Below are 17,780 nucleotides of genomic sequence, written 5' to 3' on the forward strand. Positions count from 1 at the left end.
CAGATGCGGGTCAATGCATCCGCCCAAAACAAGCGGACGCACTCAACCTAGATGGATGCCGTTGCTCATCCGTTCGCGCGTGCGAGCCTGCAGGCGAGTGGGAGAGGTCGTGGCCGGGGGAGCTCCTCGTGGCGCGCGGCGGTGGAGGGCTGGGCGGCTTCAGGGTGGCTGACGAGGAGCCGCGGGCTGGGCAGTGCATGGCGGCGGAGGGCTGGGTGGCACAGAGGAGGGTGGCGGCTGGTGCGGGGAAGAAGGAGGAGCGGTGGGCGATGCTGGGAGAGATGGAGCGGCCGGGGAGGCGGGGACGATGGCGTGGTGGAGAGAGGGAGGGGCCGTTGGGGGGCGCGGGGAGAGAGGCAGCGGCCGGGGAGGCGGGGACGACGGCGTGGTGGAGAGAGGGAGGGGCAGCCGGTCGGCGTGGGGAGAGAGGGAGCGGCCGAGGAGGCGGGGATGACGGTGTGGTGGAGAGAGGGAGGGGCCGCCGGGTGGCGCGGGGAGGCGGGGACGGTGGGGAGAAGATAAGGATGGTTAAAAAAATTATAGAGGATGACATGTGGGACCCACGTACAACCGCTGCAAACAGTTTTACAATGGCATCCAATGGATCCCTGTCAACCCTTTCAACCAAATACGAGATGGGTTGGACCCATCCCTCTCAACCAAACACACGAGATGGGTTGAACCCAACCTAAAAAAGTGCGATGGAGTCAACCCATTCCATTTGGTTCCAAAACCAAACACATGCTTACATTGCATATGGCACCACTGGCATACCGTTATGTTAATGTGGAAAGGACACAAACATATCTGAAGTAGTGGTTCCATATTGTAATCTTACGGTGCCATCACAATGCCTCAAGTTGCTGTGGTACTCATAGGGGGAAAAAATCTTCATTTGTGTTGGAAAAGGCAGTTGGCCCTTTTGGATATTAGGTCATTCTTGTTCTCTTAGCTTACACTTGACCAGGCCGTGCAACTTAACAGTCTACTATACTACTCTCCTAGTCTTTACTAAAGTTTTTTTTTATCATGTAATCGTCTTCTGGTGGCTACACGTTGCTGCCTAAATGAGTGGCTGATATACTATTTGCGGATCTGATTGATTTCATGATTTGTATGGAACTTAAACAGGGGGCGGCAACCACATGCTATGTGGCCCTCCATCCACAGGTGAAGGGCGTGTCCGGGAAGTACTTCTGCGACAGCAACCTGTATGAGCCGAGCGAGAAAGCCAAGGACATGGCGCTGGCCAAGAGGCTCTGGGATTTCAGCATCGAGCTTATCACCTAGCTAGCTGATGCATCGTCACCGGGCTTCCCCTTGTTGTGGGACATGGACACAATGTAAAGAACTAAATGGCACCTCCCTTTACGGTTGGTGAATTCCACGACTACGTATCCTTGACTCTGGTGGATGCATTGTAAATTCCTTGACGGAATGGTAAATTCCATTGGCCAGCATGGAGCTCGGTGTGGATCAGCAAACATGTACTCTGTTTTATCACACGCTCAACATTTGGTTGGTTGCCTTTCATTGCTTCCAATGGTTCGAGATGCATACTAGCAGAATATCCTATTGTGTTTGACTTTGTGAGATGAGATTCCTATTGTGTTTTTGTCTCTGGTGGAAGGGATCCTGACCTAGAAGACGATAACCAGTAGTTGGGCCCACGTGGCAGTGACCCACCCGGGACTGTACGGACAGCCCCGTGATCCAGCTTGGGACACGCCTGCCGACCAGGCGGTCGTGGCTAGCGGACAGTTACGGGTTACCGGTGTTGGCAGATCCGTCTGGCGTGGCCCCGGAGCACGGAATCTGCTGACGTGGACAGACGGCGGCCGTCCGCCCGCTCCAGCAGCGAGACTTGCTGATGCTGTCACCATGAGCTGCTGGTCCTTTCGCGCTTTAGATAAGCCGAGGAGACCAAGCAGCAAGCACCCCGAGCGGCAGGCAGAGGGGGTCATGACCCGAGAGGGTTCTTGAATCTTGCGCTCTCAGCTGCCTGTACTTGCTTGGTACTATCTCCTATTTTCCGGACCAGATTCCATCATGGCCATGGGAGCTGTGCTCTCAGGTAGAAGCTTCGCCTCTCCGCTCTCTTCAGGTGACATTCGATTCTCAATGCATTTCTTATTTTCTTTACATTTTTTTTTCCATCTCAGTTGGTCGATTTCCTGGTTTTATTCTAAGTAACTCCAAAATACTGCAAGTGCATCTCCTGGTTCTTGCTACTGTTGGGGGCATGAACTTCACTTCACCATTGATCTCCTCTATGCTTCCTTACTCCAAGTTCTAGTTGGCAGCACCTACGGACTATGGTGGGATATGATGCGTGGGTGCTACAGAATTGACGGGTACTTTTGCGGTTTTGCAGTAAAGAAACATGAGATGAAGTATTTCACATCAACACAGAACAAGTGTGTGTGTTCATCGGTTCCTGGACAAAGATTTCATCGACACATTACTGGGACCAATCTTTTCCCGGCCCAAAGTCATTCAAGAAGCACTGCAACGGCAAGGCATCAGGTATCTAGGCGGTTTCAGACCCCTGTGCTGGAATCCTCCGGGGACCATCTGAAGATCTCCAGTGCAAGCATCAAGAGGAGAGTTCTATCCAGGGTTGAGTGCTTTCTCACTTCAGACCCAGCGAGCGGTGGTTCGCTAAAACCAAGGAGGCGGCAGAATTCCACTGCTACTACTTCGGAGAGCGCTTGTGTCCACCTGGAGTACAGAGTGCCCATCAGAAGACGCGCTGACTGCAAAGCCGAGCAGTATGGAATCACAGGGTCACCGTTGAGCCCTTCTGACGGTCCTGCTGATACAATTCTGGTTGGAGATACAAGCAACATTTCCCCCTGGTGGCAGCAGTTCCCAAAGCGCTGGACGATCGTTCTCCTTTGCTTCTTTGCGTTCCTGCTCTGCAATATGGACCGTGTAAGTTACAGACTAGTGCTTTGATTTCCATATAAGAGTATGTGATAACAGCGGTTCAGTACTTCAGTTTAAGGGTAGTAGTATTGCACACTAATCCTTGTCTTTTGCTCCCTAATGTCCTCAGCAATTGCTAACTTCTGCCAGGTCAATTTGAGCATTGCGATACTACCAATGGCGTCGGAGTTCAGCTGGAATCCAGCAACCGTTGGCCTAATCCAATCTTCTTTCTTTTGGGGCTATCTTCTTACTCAGGTCTGTTGATATTGCTTTGTAATTATAATCTGCTGATTGGTTTCTTACGGTGCATTTTGATACTATGTAGTTTCTGACAATTTCATTATGGAAATCGGTGCTGCAGATTCTTGGAGGCATTTGGGCTGACAGGTTTGGTGGCAAGGTAGTGCTAGGATTTGGGGTTGTATGGTGGTCAATTGCAACAGTTCTTACACCCCTTGCTGCCAAGATTGGGCTTCCATGCTTGCTCATCGCACGTGCCTTCATGGGGATAGGCGAGGTTTTTGTGTCTTCTTCTTGCCTCTACATTATGTATTGTATTGTTACTTTGCATCGTCTGCTATGTATGAAATGTGAAGGGAGTTCTTGTCAGTCATAATCATCAGATATTCAGATACATTACTAGAAATTAAACCAAAAAAGATATCATTGTACTATCTAATATGCTTGACAGTATTTTCTAGAAATTTGTGCAAAACTTGAGCCTTTGGCATTTAAGTTAGTTTTCTTATACTGTCAGTGGTTCATGTGCAGTTAATAAATCAGGTTTCTTGCTGCCACAGTACAATGTAGGGGCTTTTGTTTTTACCTTTGGTTTCATAATTTTTCCAATATCTACGATTTTACAGGGTGTTGCCATGCCTGCTATGAACAACATCCTTTCCAAATGGATCCCAGTTTCAGAGAGGAGCAGATCTCTTGCTTTAGTTTACAGCGGAATGTACCTTGGTTCAGTCACCGGCCTCGCTTTCTCACCTCTGTTGATCAGCAGATTTGGTTGGCCTTCTGTTTTTTATGCATTTGGGTCCTTGGGAAGCGTCTGGTTTGCACTGTGGCAAACGAAAGTAAGTTACATCAAGAATTGCATTAGTTTATAATCCTTGTTTCGTACAAGTTGACTCAGTACACATTTGGTATAACATTTTCTTTAGTTACCATTTAGTTTTATTTTATCTATTGACACACATAAATGTCTCTTGAAATCAGCACACTACAACCTTTTTCCTTGTTGTCGTTCTCTTGTGTTTTCAGATATGGTACTTATTTCGTACTCAGCTAACAGCCCGTGTCTATGCTTGATTAGGCACACAGCTCTCCAGATGATGATCCAGAACTAAGCAAAGCTGAAAAGAGGCACATACTAGGTGGTAATGCCTTAAAGGAGCCTGTCACTTCCATACCATGGAGACTAATTCTTTCAAAGGCTCCAGTATGGGCTCTCATAATATCGCATTTTTGCCATAACTGGGGAACATTCATTCTTCTAACATGGATGCCCACATACTATAACCAGGTTGTTACAATTTTATGCTGTTAAATGTTTGGCATTCCCAATTCCTCATTGCTAATATCAGATAATGACACCACATCATGCCATTGATTGTGGTCCCAAAATGCCTGATAACCAGGTTTTGAAGTTTAATCTCACCGAATCTGGGCTGCTGTGTGTCTTGCCATGGCTGACAATGGCTGTTTTTGCGAATATCGGCGGTTGGATTGCTGACACTCTTGTTCAGAGAGGGATTTCTATAACAAATGTTCGTAAGGTAAGTCCTTGAGTGTTTTTATTTTCTTCATGGATGAATTTGTTGGAGCATTTATGCTGAGAACTAGTGATCTTGAAATACTTGTGCGCCATGTGTCTGCAGATCATGCAATCTGTTGGTTTCCTTGGACCTGCCTTGTTCTTGACGCTGCTGAGCAAGGTCCGAACTCCAGCCATGGCCGTGTTGTGCATGGCATGCAGTCAGGTTTGATGCACTCCAGAAACACCATTCATGTGGATTTGTATGTAGCTTGTTTTTCTTCTTCTCTTTTTTGGAGATGTGTCTTAATGGTGTTACTGTCCTATTTCTTGGCAGGGGAGTGATGCTTTTTCACAATCTGGGCTGTATTCCAACCACCAAGATATAGGACCACGTTACGCGGTAATGACCTGATGTAGAATGTCACTGCTCTGTTCTTTGTTTTTACATAAGAAATTTTAGTGCCATCGCCTGTTGTATTGGTGTTCATTGCTTTTTTTTAAGGGTTTATGATCCGAGACAACTGCATCTAATTCGATAATGTCCCCGAAAACATTGGCAGGGGGTACTTCTTGGACTGTCAAACACTGCTGGCGTGCTTGCAGGAGTTTTTGGTACTGCTGCCACTGGCTACATTCTTGAGAAAGGTAAGGAAAACACGAATTCAAAAATAATTTCTGGAGACTTTTCATTGAAAGTTGTACATACCTGTTACTCCAAACAAGACAGGTCTGAATTAGGTAGCGGTGATCAGGTTGGGTGCTGACATAATCCAAGCTCCTTGAAGCAGCTTCTGAATTTGCTGTCGATGTAGCACAATTACTAAGTTTCTTATCTTCATGCTATTAACTTCCTCCTGTCTCTTTAATTCGTTCTTTTGACTGGCAGGTTCTTGGGATAGTGTGTTCAAGGTATCTGTTGTGCTGTACATAGTAGGAACAGTGGTGTGGAATGTCTTTTCAACCGGAGAGAAAGTGCTCGAATGACCTGTGCTGTGGATAAAATTAACTGATTTTTAGATCCATTTTGCGGATAATACATTACGGCAGGGAAAGCTCTTCATGAGACAATAGTCGAACTCCATTGTTGGCTGGAGATATGATGTTTGGGCTACTGAAAGGATGAACCACAAACTAAGTGATGTAATAACCCAGGGAGTTTTGCTGAGAATTTGAGAACGTAGATTTAGAACCAAATAAACATGTGCAGAATGCAGCCGCAGCGAGGGCACGCCAGATTTTGAAGCAAGCCTTTTGCATCTGTTTCTTGAGCAGTCCAAGACTCCGAGTCCAAGCTTGTGCCTGGTCCCCCATGCATCTTCTTTTCAATTTTTGTTGTACAATAGTGAGCGATGAAACTATGTGCTCAGCCTCCCTCCTGAGTTTTGAGGAAGGAACCAAACAGTTGTGTAATGGTAGTAATATTATGCAAAAAAAAATTGAATGAAAATTCTTGCTTGTATTCGTCTCAGTTATCTTGAACGTAAATGTTTTTGCGGTGCAATTGCTCCGTTCGTTCCGATCCCGCATAATGATATTTTGTGAAGATGACACGATTTTTTTGGCATTTAGCGGACGAATCTGTCAGGTGATGAATTAAAAGTAGGCCGAACAGCAAATTTCATCTCTAAGTTTTGTCAGAGGCTCTGTTTCGTTTCTCACCTTTCTCATGAAATTAGCAATAATCTACCTTGTTTATGGGGTCCTATAATCACTGGTACTATACGGAGCATACCAAGCTAGCTAGTTTTTCTGTTCATCACACGATCCCATATTCCCATGTGCACATATCCAAAAGTTCGTATTACTCTCCATCCCCCTCATCATCTCAGGCTTCTATTTGACGAACGACCTCCTCTATATTTAGGGGCTGTTTGGATACGAGGTGCTAAACTTTAACAGTGTCACATCGGATGTTTGGATGCTAATTAGGAGGACTAAACATGAGCTAATTATAAACCTAATGCACAACGTACGGTAATTCGCGAGACGAATCTATTAAGCCTAATTAATCCATCATTAGCAAATGGTTACTGTAGCACCACATTGTCAAATCATGGACTAATTAGGCTTAATAGATTCGTCTCGCGAATTATACTCCGTCTGTGCAATTAGTTTTGTAATTAGCTTATGTTTAGTACTCCTAATTAGCATCCAAACATCCGATGTGACAGGTGTTAAACTTTAACAGGTGTTTCCCAAACACCCCCTTATAGTCCTCGGCTATGTCGGCTACGTGCTCACTTGTCTCTACTCTCTGCTACGCGCTCACTTGTCTCTACTCCCTAAGAGCATCTTCGTCGAAACCTCATTCCCTAATCCAACTACCATATTAAGAGAGTTGGTGAAAAACAGTGCTCCAACAAATTCTCTCTACTTTTCCCTCTTCCTAATAATAATTATTGGAACAACCTAATAATTCATCCTAACTCTTTCTAAGTAAAGGAAAAGTTGTGACTCTCCCAATACGATAGTTGGATTGGGATGTGATTATTGTGACTCTCCCAATATTTATTAGAAACTGCTGGGATGCTCTATGGCCGCTCCACATTCTATTGGATTTACTTTTTCATCCGCTTGTTATTGCCTCTCTGTTGGTCTCGTAGCTTCAACATCAAGAGTCATTAAATGTAAGTAGCCTCTCTTTATACCAGGCTAGTCTCAATGCATATTTTCATCACACTGTTACCAAGACTATCATGTTATGTTTTCAACGAAATGAAATCGTCACTCTCAGCACACAATTTCATTGCACAGTTTCATAGATAGCCTGCATCATTTAATTTTTACATGAAGTTATGATCAAATGTGTCATGCAATGAAAAACTATAACATCCTCAATGCAAGTTTCATTGGATTTCATGGGACTTGGTAATTGTGCCAGCTGGATTTCATGGGGATGAAACTCTCTGTCGGATTTAGTAGCCTGACAATCCACCAGGGGGTTACCCAAGTGGTTGATCTGTAGGCATAGAGGATTGTAAGACCAAGAACTCGAAGGTAATCACGAGAACATGAGGATTTAGACAGGTTCGGACCTCCGAAGAGTAATACCCTACGTCTTGTGTTTTGCTGGATTGTATTACTTTGCGCTGGTGCGTGGAATAGTAGAGTTGGCCTAGGGAGATGCCCTTGGCCACCTTATATAGGCTGGCGACCTAGGGTTACAAGTTGGTTTGAATCTAATCTAGTCGGTTGTTACATGTAAAGCAATCTGAGTCGGATTACAATAAACATCCCGCAATATCCGGGATGATTTCAATTGCCCGGTCTCCTTAACTTGTGCTCCAAGTATCTTCACGTCCTTGGCCCATACGTTTTGGTCGGGCGGGCCCACTTGTCAGGACCAGCCAGTATCCTGATCGGTGGGGACCCATAAGGTACCCATATCCCTTAAACCCCCGAGCGATGTATAGTCGAACAGGAACTTGAGACATCGCAGCGAAGCTTGAAATATGGTCGGCTGAAGCTACGACGACGTCATAGTGACGGAGAGGCTACGCAGTGTTCAAAAAAGAAGAAAATCCGATTGAACGCAGAGCCATACGCAGAGCGAAGTCAAGTGCAGAGTTGATGGATGACGGGCATCCAGTAAGTCGAAGCGAAGGACATGGAGGGCGTCGCAAGACGCACTCCATATGGAGTATCGCCCGAGCATTGAAACGATTAGTATAATTGGTCCAATGGTCAAAAAGGAAAAGAAAATTGATCCCAGAAGCAGGTCCTAGTGCTTGAGCTCAAGGATAGGCGAAGCCACGGAGGCATGTCGACCAAAGGTAAGTGCCCAGCCCTCGAGTACGAGGACTGGCGGAGCCACGGAGGCACGCTGACTTGAAATAGGCGCCCAGCCACCGAGTACGAGGACTGATGAAGCTACGGAGGCACGCTGACCTAAAGTAGGCGCCCAGCCCCTGAGTATGAGGATTGCCGGAGCCATGGAGGTATGTCGAGTCGCCTCCCACCCCAAGCCAGAGAGGTTGGCCGGGCGACAGGAGGTATGCCGAGTCGTTTGCGGCGTCCAGCCCTCGAGTTGGGAGCTAAACGAGTTGCATAAGTACGCCAAGTCACCTCCCGCCCCGATCCAAAGAGGTCGGCCGGGCGACGGGAGGCACGCCGAGTCATCTGTGGTGCCCAGCTCCCGAGCTGGGAGCTAGCCGAGTCATAGAAGCACGCCAAGTCGTCTCCCGCCCTGAGCCAAAAAGGTCGGCCAGACGACGGAAGGCACGCTGAGTTATTTACGGCACCCAGCCTCTGAGCCTGAGAGCCGGACGAGTCATGGAAGCACGTCGAGTCGCCTCCTGCCCCGAGCCAAAAAGGTCGGCCGGGTGATGGAAGGCATGCTGAGTTGTCTGCAGCGCCCAACCCCCGAGCTTGGGAGCCGAATGAGTCGTGGAAGCACGCCGAGTCGCCTCCCGCCCCGAGCCAAAAAGGTTGGCCGAGCGACGGGAGGCACGCCGAATAGTTGTTGAGCTGTAAAAGGACAATACAAACATTATGTAACATAGTGAAGATCATTTAATAATTGAACAACTTGGAAGTTTAATTCGCTATAGAAGTAAATTCTTGCACGTCCTGCTCTTGTAGGTTATGTAATTTTCCCGGGTAGTTAGCTTGTTATGTTTAAGCACCTAGCCCTACTGACCACTGCTCACGGAGAGGACGGCTTATCTCAGGCTATAGCGCTGAGGCTGACTTGATGCTCGCATATAGGAGATGTGTAGGATGAGTCAAGGTTTCATGGATTAAGGCGTGTACTACACGAGTACTTTAGCAACCGTTAAGAGAGGATGTACAAGACCTGAAGGAGATCGCAAAGTAGTCGGAACTGTGCAAAAAAGTGAGAGTGTGCATTGGGCACTCATAGGTCGCAGTCCCGGCCGCCCGTGTAGTGGACAGACCAAGCTGTATGAGCAATCGGGGTGTGACCAAGATGGTCGGTGAAGGTCACATAGACACAGAGGAGCCGAGGCATTCAGCGAAAGTTACGGAGACATGGAGGAGCCGAGGCGTATGTAGGTATATATTTGATTGTAAATAAGACTTATTTTGATTCGTGATCGAGTCGGAGAACCCGCATGTCGTCTTCGCGTTTAGGCTTAGAAGCCCTGAGCATCATCTTGGTCGTCGTGGTCAGTGGACAGCTGTTGATGAAGCAAACTAATCAGGGATTCGCTCCCGACTAGCTCTGAGTTGTTAGAGTTGTCCTTGGTGCGTCGGTGTCGAGTGTTGATGCTGCCTCGGAGTGCACCAGGTATGCGCGAGCTGCGTCCCGCAGCATGCCGGCTTCAGGATTCGTCGTCGGGTGCCTGGCAAATGCAACTCCAATCTATGCATGCGTGCAATCGGAACACAGATATTAGCCAACGAAAACAATTAAGGGTACGAATTGTTGACCTTGAATTAAACATAAGAACGAAAATCTGAAATAGAAAGAAAGGAGAATGTTCTTCTCGTATGTCTGTTGTGGAGGTTGGTGTTGCAGACGCTCCGGTACAGGCGACGTCTTCCTCCATGCAACAGTGCGGCACCCATATTAGAGATGTCATGGCGGTCCGCGGCTCCTGCATGCTGTCCAACGAGCTGCTGCGGTCGACAGCTGCAAAGTGCCCGATGAAGGCGATGGCAATGAAGTGCTCGACGATGACGATGATCGCTGGAGCTCCGGCGATGTCCTGAATTTAGAGGATGTTTGGGAGCACTCCACTCCACAAAAAATTACTCCACTCCACCAACTCCGAAAATTTCGCAGCCAAATGCGTCTAGCTCCAGCAACTTCGGCTCCAGGAAAAAGGTGGAGCAGGGAGGTAGATCCACGTTTTTTGTGGAGTACCTCAAGAGGTGCTCCAAAAACCCCCTGTACAGACCTCCTCATGGAATTAGTGGGTATTTACCCACCATTGCCACTCGTTACACAATACCGGTTCGTGAAATAAAAACAGTCCTCCCGTCGCCCCGTCCCACCCGCGCACCGACCCCGCCCGCCCGCCGCGCGGCCGGGGCGTAGGCCGGCCGGGGCGAGCTCCCCTGCAGCGGCGCAGCCGGGGCGCACTCACCCGGCCCCGCACGCTCAGCGTCAAGGCGGTGGATGAGGTCTGGCGGGACTTTGTCTGCGAGGGCCCGGCGCCGGGGGCGGCGGGCGGCGGGGCGGAGCCGTACCCCAACCGGCAGCAGACGCTCGGGGAGATGATGCTGGAGGAGTTCCTGGTCAGGGTCGGCGTCGTCCTGGATAACCCCACCACGGCGGCGGTCCCCGCGCAGCCGGTGGCTCCGCAGCCGATTCAGGCGGTCAGCAATGGCGCCTCCATCTTTTTCGGCAACTTCGGCGCCGCCAATGACGCCGGCGCGGGCGCGATGGGTTTCGTGCTAGTGGGGATTGGGGATCAGGCCATGGGCAACGGGCTCATGCTTGGGGTGGCCGGGATGGCGAGTGCTGCTGTCACGAGCCCTGTGGATACGTCGGTGGCCCAGCTGGATTCCGTGGGCAACGGGAACGGGGACTGTCCTCGCCCATGGCGCCGGTGCCATACCCTTTTGAGAAGAGAAGAGGAGAGGAGAAAATAGAAGAGTATGACATGTGGGTCCGTTCACAAAGGGTAAAATAGACCATTCACAACAAGTGCTCATATTTTTGGAGCTAGAGCACTGCCATCAGCCAAACACGTGCAGCAGCTCCATGTTTTTTTGAGTTGGTGGAGTGGAGCTAGGAAAGTGTGGAGCTGGTGGAGTGGAGCTGGTTTTTCTGAAGTGAAGTGCTCTCAAACAAACCCTTAATAACAGACCCTTAATAGCCACCGTGCATGCTATTCCTCGTATAGAATAGATCCAAAGCAACTGGATTAGAGTAATAAATATGCTTCCTAATCATGCGATTAATTAGATCCAATCTAATTAGATTAGCAGCTAAAGATGAGAAAAAGCTCTGCGTGGGTAAAAAATAAGAAAGACTCTTCCCTATGAGCTAGCGTGTGTACGGATCCTGATCCATTTCATGCATGTTTTGGCAATTTAGCATCAGCGATGATCAAAGCACAAGCTCGTGGCGTCTTCATGCCTCGCGCACGTTGCGTCCAAGGCTAACAACTCGCGTAGGCCTGTGGCCGAGTGGTGCTTGATCCGGAGAAGATGTGTGCCGCTCGTGCAGATCGGAAAAAACAATTCAACATGTAATTACCTACCGCAAAACCAGATCAATTTGATTTCAACTTTAAGGACTTACCCGGTTAGGTTGGAGAGTGTGGGTGGGTGGGGGCTTACGAGAAAATCCTTCACGCTCTCGGGAAGGAAGATGACGCCGGTGTGGAATACCATCAAGCTCGCTGGGAGGATCTCATAATCACCCCTACCTGGCGCGTCAACTGTTGAATTTAGTAGCCCGGCAATCCACCAGGGGGTTACCAAGTGGTTGATTTGTAGACAGAGAAGATTGCGAGACCAAGAACTCGAAGATAATCACAAGAACACGAGGGTTTAGACAGGTTCGGGCCTCCGGAAAGTAATACCCTACGTCCTGTGTTTTGCTAGATTGTATTACTTTGCGCTGGTGCGTGGAATAGTTGAGTTGCCCTAGGGAGGCGCCCTTGGCCGCCTTATAGAGGCCAACGATCTAGGGTTACAAGTCGGTTTGAATCTAATCTATTCGGTTGTTACATGGAAAGTAATTTGAGTCGGATTACAACAGACATCCCGCAATATCCGGGCTAATTTGAATTGCCTGATTTCCTTAACTTGTGCTCCAAGTATCTTCACGTCCTTAGCCCGCACGTTCTGGTCGGGTGGGCTCACTTGTCAGGACCGGCCAGTATCTTGGTCGGTGGGGACCCATGGGGTACCCATATCCCTCACTCTCCTCTTCTATTTTCTTATAATTAGGTTGTGAAGTCAGCAAAATTACTGATATGGCATAGGATTTAATGATATGAAAACATCCTACGGCACCCACTAAGACTGGCATGAGAAACCATAGGAGTGGCACGTAACGAGCATGGAGGAGGTTCATCGGAACGAGTGGGCCACTTAGGTTGCACATAAGTTCTTATAACTAATAAAAAAGAGGAAAATATAATTTTTCATACATAATGACTAAACTAATAATGTCCGAGGCTAGCACGGGCACGTGAAAAAAGGCCATTTAGGATAAGGATCGGATACAGCACGCAAGACAACTATAGTTGGTATTAGGTTTTGGCCCATTTAAACACTAGATATGGCACAAATAGCTATTAGATTTGTTTTCTGTTGTTCCATGAATCATGTGATTTATTTTTATATCTAGTATGTATTTTTGTTCCACGAGTCACGCGGCTTGTTCCATGTGTAAATTGTTTTATTTCATGAGTCATATGATTTGTTCCATATGAGCAGTGGGGTAGGTTTGAGGGTGAAATTGACATTTTTGCCTTAAGAAAGTAAGGATTGTTTTGTAAATAATGGTTGAGGGGGATTTCATGCCATATATTTTATCAAGAGTAAATTGCACCCATCATACAATATGTTATAGGGCTGTATCACTTTGATCCAAGTTGCAAAATTTGCAACCGAATACATGAATTTGTCCAATATGTGCAAGTATGGCAACTGTAGCTTAGGTTACTATTATTAACTTTAAGATAAAAACCAAAAAATGGCATTCCTAGGCGCTTTTGCGCCACCTCCAGTGGCACTTTTTTTTTTCTTTTTGAGTTGGTCAGATGCATTTGTCAATAATAAAAATGCAAGCTGGGAATAATTCCAAAACTATTGCATTATGATACGTGTCCATCTATACTTATTGGATCTGTTAGAATATATAATTGGGCTTAAGCCCGGCTAGGCCCATACGCCGCTGGCCTCCCTATAAGGCGCCAGGCGCTGCGCCGCCGGCCCCTGTCAGGCGCCAAGCGCCGCGCCGCCTCTCCAACATTTTTTTTAAGGATAGGCAAGGGTTCCTCCTAACCCTAGAACCACCCTAGAACCCTTGCCTATATATGTGTACGTGCTATGCACCTTTCATAATCAATCTACAATTTCTCTATCCATATTTGCTTTCATAATATCACGAGTCTGGATTTCTACCCTGTTCGCTTCTGCTTATCTAGCGCATCGCCGCCGCTATGGCCGGGTCTATGGCACCCGTCACCGAGCCGTCTGACGCGTAGTGCCACGCTAAGGAGTCCAGGCGCCAGGCCGATCGCGCCGCCGCCCTTACCCGCACCCTCCAGGCTGAACAACTGGTGGCTGTTGTAGCCCAGGAGCGCGACGCCGCCGACGCCCGCCTCCGCGACGCCTGGCCCTTGTTGCCAAGGAGCGTGCGGCCGCCGAGGCGGCCGATTCGCCGCTGAGCATCCACGACGACGACGACGACCACAAGAGCTGCGCCGTCCCCTCCGTCCATGACGCCATGCTGCTCCAGAGGCTGCTGCCGTCCTGAACCTACACGCCTAGGCTGTTGCGGTGCGGAACATCCGTAGCCTCATCCTGATCATCGCTTCCACCAACTACGCCCACTGGCGCGAGCAGTTTCTGCTCACCGTCGGGAAGTTCTCCCTTGACGCCCATGTGCTTCAGAACCGCCCCGTCCCTGGTCATCCAGATTGGGCACGGATGGACTGCGTCGTCTGGTCTTGGATCTACGACACCCTCTCCAACGACCTCGCCGACACGGCGGTGGCGCCCGGCGCCACCGCCCGCTCTGTCTGGTTTGCCATCAAGTACCAGTTCCTCGGCAACTGCGAGACCCGCGCCCTCCTCCTCGACGCCTAGTTCCGCACCTTTGTCTAAGGCGACCTGTCCATCACCGACTAGGCGCCTGAAGGTCATGGTAAACGCCCTCAGTGATCTCAGCGAGCCCGTCACCAACCGGTCCATCATCCTCAACGTCATTCGCGGCCCCAACGCCAAGTACACGGCCATCGGTCTCCACCTTCGTCGCGGCCGCCCGTTCCCGACGTTCCTGGAGGCCCGCAACTGGAGAAAAACAAAGCTCTTCGATAAACCGAGCCAAATAAGTGGTTGAAAATTCGTTAACCGCCATCCAAGATTAAAATTATATCTGAGTTATTTTTGTACTCAAAACCGGTCTACATTTTAGCACGTAGTATTTTCACTTGAAGTATTCGTATGAATCATCCCATCGCTCTTTTGTGTTTATTATTCTCTACATTTTCTCTCATCTAGTTTGAGATAAGTAATGCGCAAACAAGCTTATTGTTAACTTATTTTTCTAGCAACTAAAGATTTATATTGGCACATCGATCAAAGATAACTAAATTTGTTGCTTGGAATAATCATGTACTGAATATCACATTACGGAAAAGTTATTTGAGTGGTAGGCTTCAAGCAAAATGTGAGAAACTTATGCTGTCTAAGGGCCTCTGTTGATTGTAATCCAGAACATATATTATGATATCTAGAAAAAGAATCACAAATACTTAACATCTATACTAATGTGGCCTACAGGGCAGTAAAAAAATACTCATATATGTTTGTCCACGTGCTGGTTGAGAGCCATACAGTAAAATAAAATATACTCAAATTTTTTTTTGAATCACTAGTGAAAATAGTGAAAAATACGAATTTTAGAGCCTTCCTTCCTACCACGGCGGAAAAATACGCTTGAGAGCCATACATGTTACCGTACATGCACACGTTTAACAAGTTTATATATCTATTTGTATGTTTTGCAACTTGTTGGACCAAGGGATACAACATACAAGTTGTTGTATGGCGGGCGCAATTTACTCTTTTATCAGTCTATAAAATAAAAAGGGGTGAATCTATCATATCATCCATCAATAAAAATCTAATGGTTCAACTTACTTGGAGGGGTTGAGTAGGGACTTCTACAGCAAAGTCATTAATGTAGTTAATTGGTATACAAATCATTAATAAAATCGAGCAGTGAATATTGTCACGACAGTTCTAGGCTTGCAAAGACGAAATGAGCATTTTGGTACAAATATATGATCTTTATCCACATAAGGTAAGAAGACTCCTCCGATGACACAAACAAATAAGTAAAATGCATGGATGTCCATTGTACTTGCTTGACTGTGTTGATACGGTCATTGACTCTCTAGCAATGACATGGCATAGATTTGAGTAATGACTTGTGCTCCAGCATGGACAAATCAATATACCTTTCCATTTGTAATTTTTCCTTTTACTCCCCTCTCTTAATTCTCTTAATTCCATCTATAAACGTCGTCCATTGGCTCACATATGCATTATGTTGCCCACGTTTCCTTATTATGCGGATAAGATCGTGACTATCGTCACCAGCGGCGATTTGCGAGCAGCGGCGGCAGGAAACAACGAACCCATGCGAGGAGCGATGAGACTTCTATCCCTGGCTGATGATGGCTCCTGTCATCCAAATACGTATTGTTGGAGAGTCAATGACCGTATCGACAGAGCCAAGCAATCTTAATGACCATAATTTACGCTTTTTTCTAAGTACGGTGGCTAAATTGAAACAAACTAACAATTATAATGACTGCCCATGCATTTTACTCTAAACAAATTATACCAAGTTATTGATCTAGTCCTGCTAACTATATATTATTATAGTATGCGTGACCTGTCGCGCATAAAGCAATCGCGCGACTCCCGATCCCTGCGTAGACGCCTGTTCGCTTCAGCTTATTCAGCCGGCTTATCAGCCACCAAACAGTGTTTTCCTCTCACAACAAATCAGCCGTTTCAGCTTTTCAGCCGGCTTATAAGCTGAAGCGAACAGGCCCGCCAATGGTACGCTTCTGTCCAGCATGCATGCGAGCAAAATGTCAGGACAAGCAAAGCAAATTTTTTTGTCGTCACGTGGAGAAATTCCTCGACTCGGGAGGAATAACTAATAAGACATGTAGTGATAGCGTGTGGATAATATCACTCTAATGTAATACCATTTACTTTGTTTACTTTGATCGGAGATAACTTTCTCAATGATATTTCATTTTTTAATCCAATTGCACCGTTGTGTTCCTTATAATTTTATCTACAAAACAAGATCCACTTTCCATAGGTTTTCAAGTAATTTTATATTTACTATCAACTTATGTATAGCGGTAGTAGCAACTGATGTAGACATGATGTACCAATCTTATGTCAACTATGTAATCAATTTATGTTAGACACTATGCAGCAACTTATGTACTAATAAGCTATATCAGTTTCAATAGCAAACATATGAAGAGATAATGTATCAACTTGTATTGCACGTTTATTTGGTGTCAACTTATATAAAGATAGTGTACTGACTCATGTTGCATGGTATGTTGTCAACTTACTGTAGAACCATACTACAACTTACGCCGTATGTTCGATATAACTTGTATAGAAAACCATGCAGGAACTTATATAGAGATAATATATGAACTTATATATGGTGGTGCGACTTGTGTATAGACTATATAACAGTTGATTTATAAAATAATCGCTATAAAATAGGTTTCATGGAACAAGTTTTTCCTATTGTATAATTTTTTTGTGTGAAACTCATTTTATCTATTTGAACACATTTTACGTAAAATATATGTAGTAGTCTATATGAAATATCATATAACAACTTACATAGTATGCCATCTAGCAATTTACGTGCAAGATTTATTGTTAAGTTTACACGTAAGTTACTGCCACTATATATAAGTTGATGGAACAAATTAAATAACTTTAAAATATACGTAACAATGGATCTTGTTTTGTAGTTGTTTTGTAGATGCTAAAGGAACAAAACGGTGTAAATACAATTAAAAATAGATATCAAATAAGAAGTTTATTACAATTTCATGAAATGAAATGAGCTAGTAGACATCAATTAGCTTTCATGGTCCATCTGGCGGCCCAAAGTTCATGCACGTGGAACAGACCCCATCAATCAAAGATCATACGCACGCATAGGACAGCCCGACAGATTTAAGGGGTGTTTGGATACGAGTACTAAAATTAGGAGGGTCATATCAGATGTTCGGACGCTAATTAGGAGGACTAAACATGAGCTAATTATAAAACTAATTACCGAACCCCTATACTAATTCACGAGACGAAGCTATTAAGCCTAATTAATCCATCATTAGCAAATGGTTACTGTAGCACCACATTGTCAAATCATGGACTA

General features: G+C 46.4%; 2 protein-coding genes and 1 pseudogene across 2 annotated transcripts in view; all 3 read left to right on the plus strand.

The window, feature by feature from the left end:
* LOC101770765 overlaps nucleotides 1–1,570 on the plus strand; it is an 11,464-nt gene extending 9,894 nt beyond the window's left edge. Inside the window, exon 19 of the mRNA XM_022824280.1 lies at nucleotides 1,129–1,570. Within this exon, the coding sequence (XP_022680015.1) occupies nucleotides 1,129–1,290 (162 nt within the window). The 3' untranslated portion in view covers nucleotides 1,291–1,570. The remainder of the gene's footprint in view (nucleotides 1–1,128) is intronic.
* Nucleotides 1,571–1,893: 323 nt separating this feature from the next.
* Nucleotides 1,894–6,164, plus strand: LOC101771551 (probable anion transporter 4, chloroplastic). The gene is made up of 11 exons (XM_004956182.3): nucleotides 1,894–2,104; nucleotides 2,375–2,934; nucleotides 3,079–3,186; nucleotides 3,293–3,448; nucleotides 3,798–4,013; nucleotides 4,253–4,462; nucleotides 4,578–4,715; nucleotides 4,818–4,919; nucleotides 5,031–5,096; nucleotides 5,257–5,341; nucleotides 5,583–6,164. The coding sequence occupies exons 1-11, from the start codon at nucleotides 2,050–2,052 to the stop codon at nucleotides 5,678–5,680; spliced, it is 1,794 nt and encodes a 597-aa protein (XP_004956239.1). The 5' UTR covers nucleotides 1,894–2,049; the 3' UTR covers nucleotides 5,681–6,164.
* Nucleotides 6,165–10,237: 4,073 nt separating this feature from the next.
* Nucleotides 10,238–11,232, plus strand: LOC101778079 (annotated as a pseudogene).
* Nucleotides 11,233–17,780: the final 6,548 nt, after the last annotated feature.

This window comes from Setaria italica, chromosome II, assembly GCF_000263155.2.
Source record: "Setaria italica strain Yugu1 chromosome II, Setaria_italica_v2.0, whole genome shotgun sequence".
In the NCBI taxonomy this organism is placed as follows: domain Eukaryota; kingdom Viridiplantae; phylum Streptophyta; class Magnoliopsida; order Poales; family Poaceae; genus Setaria; species Setaria italica.

Excerpts from the sequence above, each read along its gene's own strand:
- LOC101771551 (XM_004956182.3), top strand. The coding sequence starts at position 2,050 with ATGGCCATGGGAGCTGTGCTCTCAGGTAGAAGCTTCGCCTCTCCGCTC. Across the intron at positions 4,920-5,030 it reads TGTGCATGGCATGCAGTCAG|GGGAGTGATGCTTTTTCACA; the intron begins GTTTGATGCACT and ends ATTTCTTGGCAG. Across the intron at positions 5,097-5,256 it reads ATATAGGACCACGTTACGCG|GGGGTACTTCTTGGACTGTC; the intron begins GTAATGACCTGA and ends AAACATTGGCAG.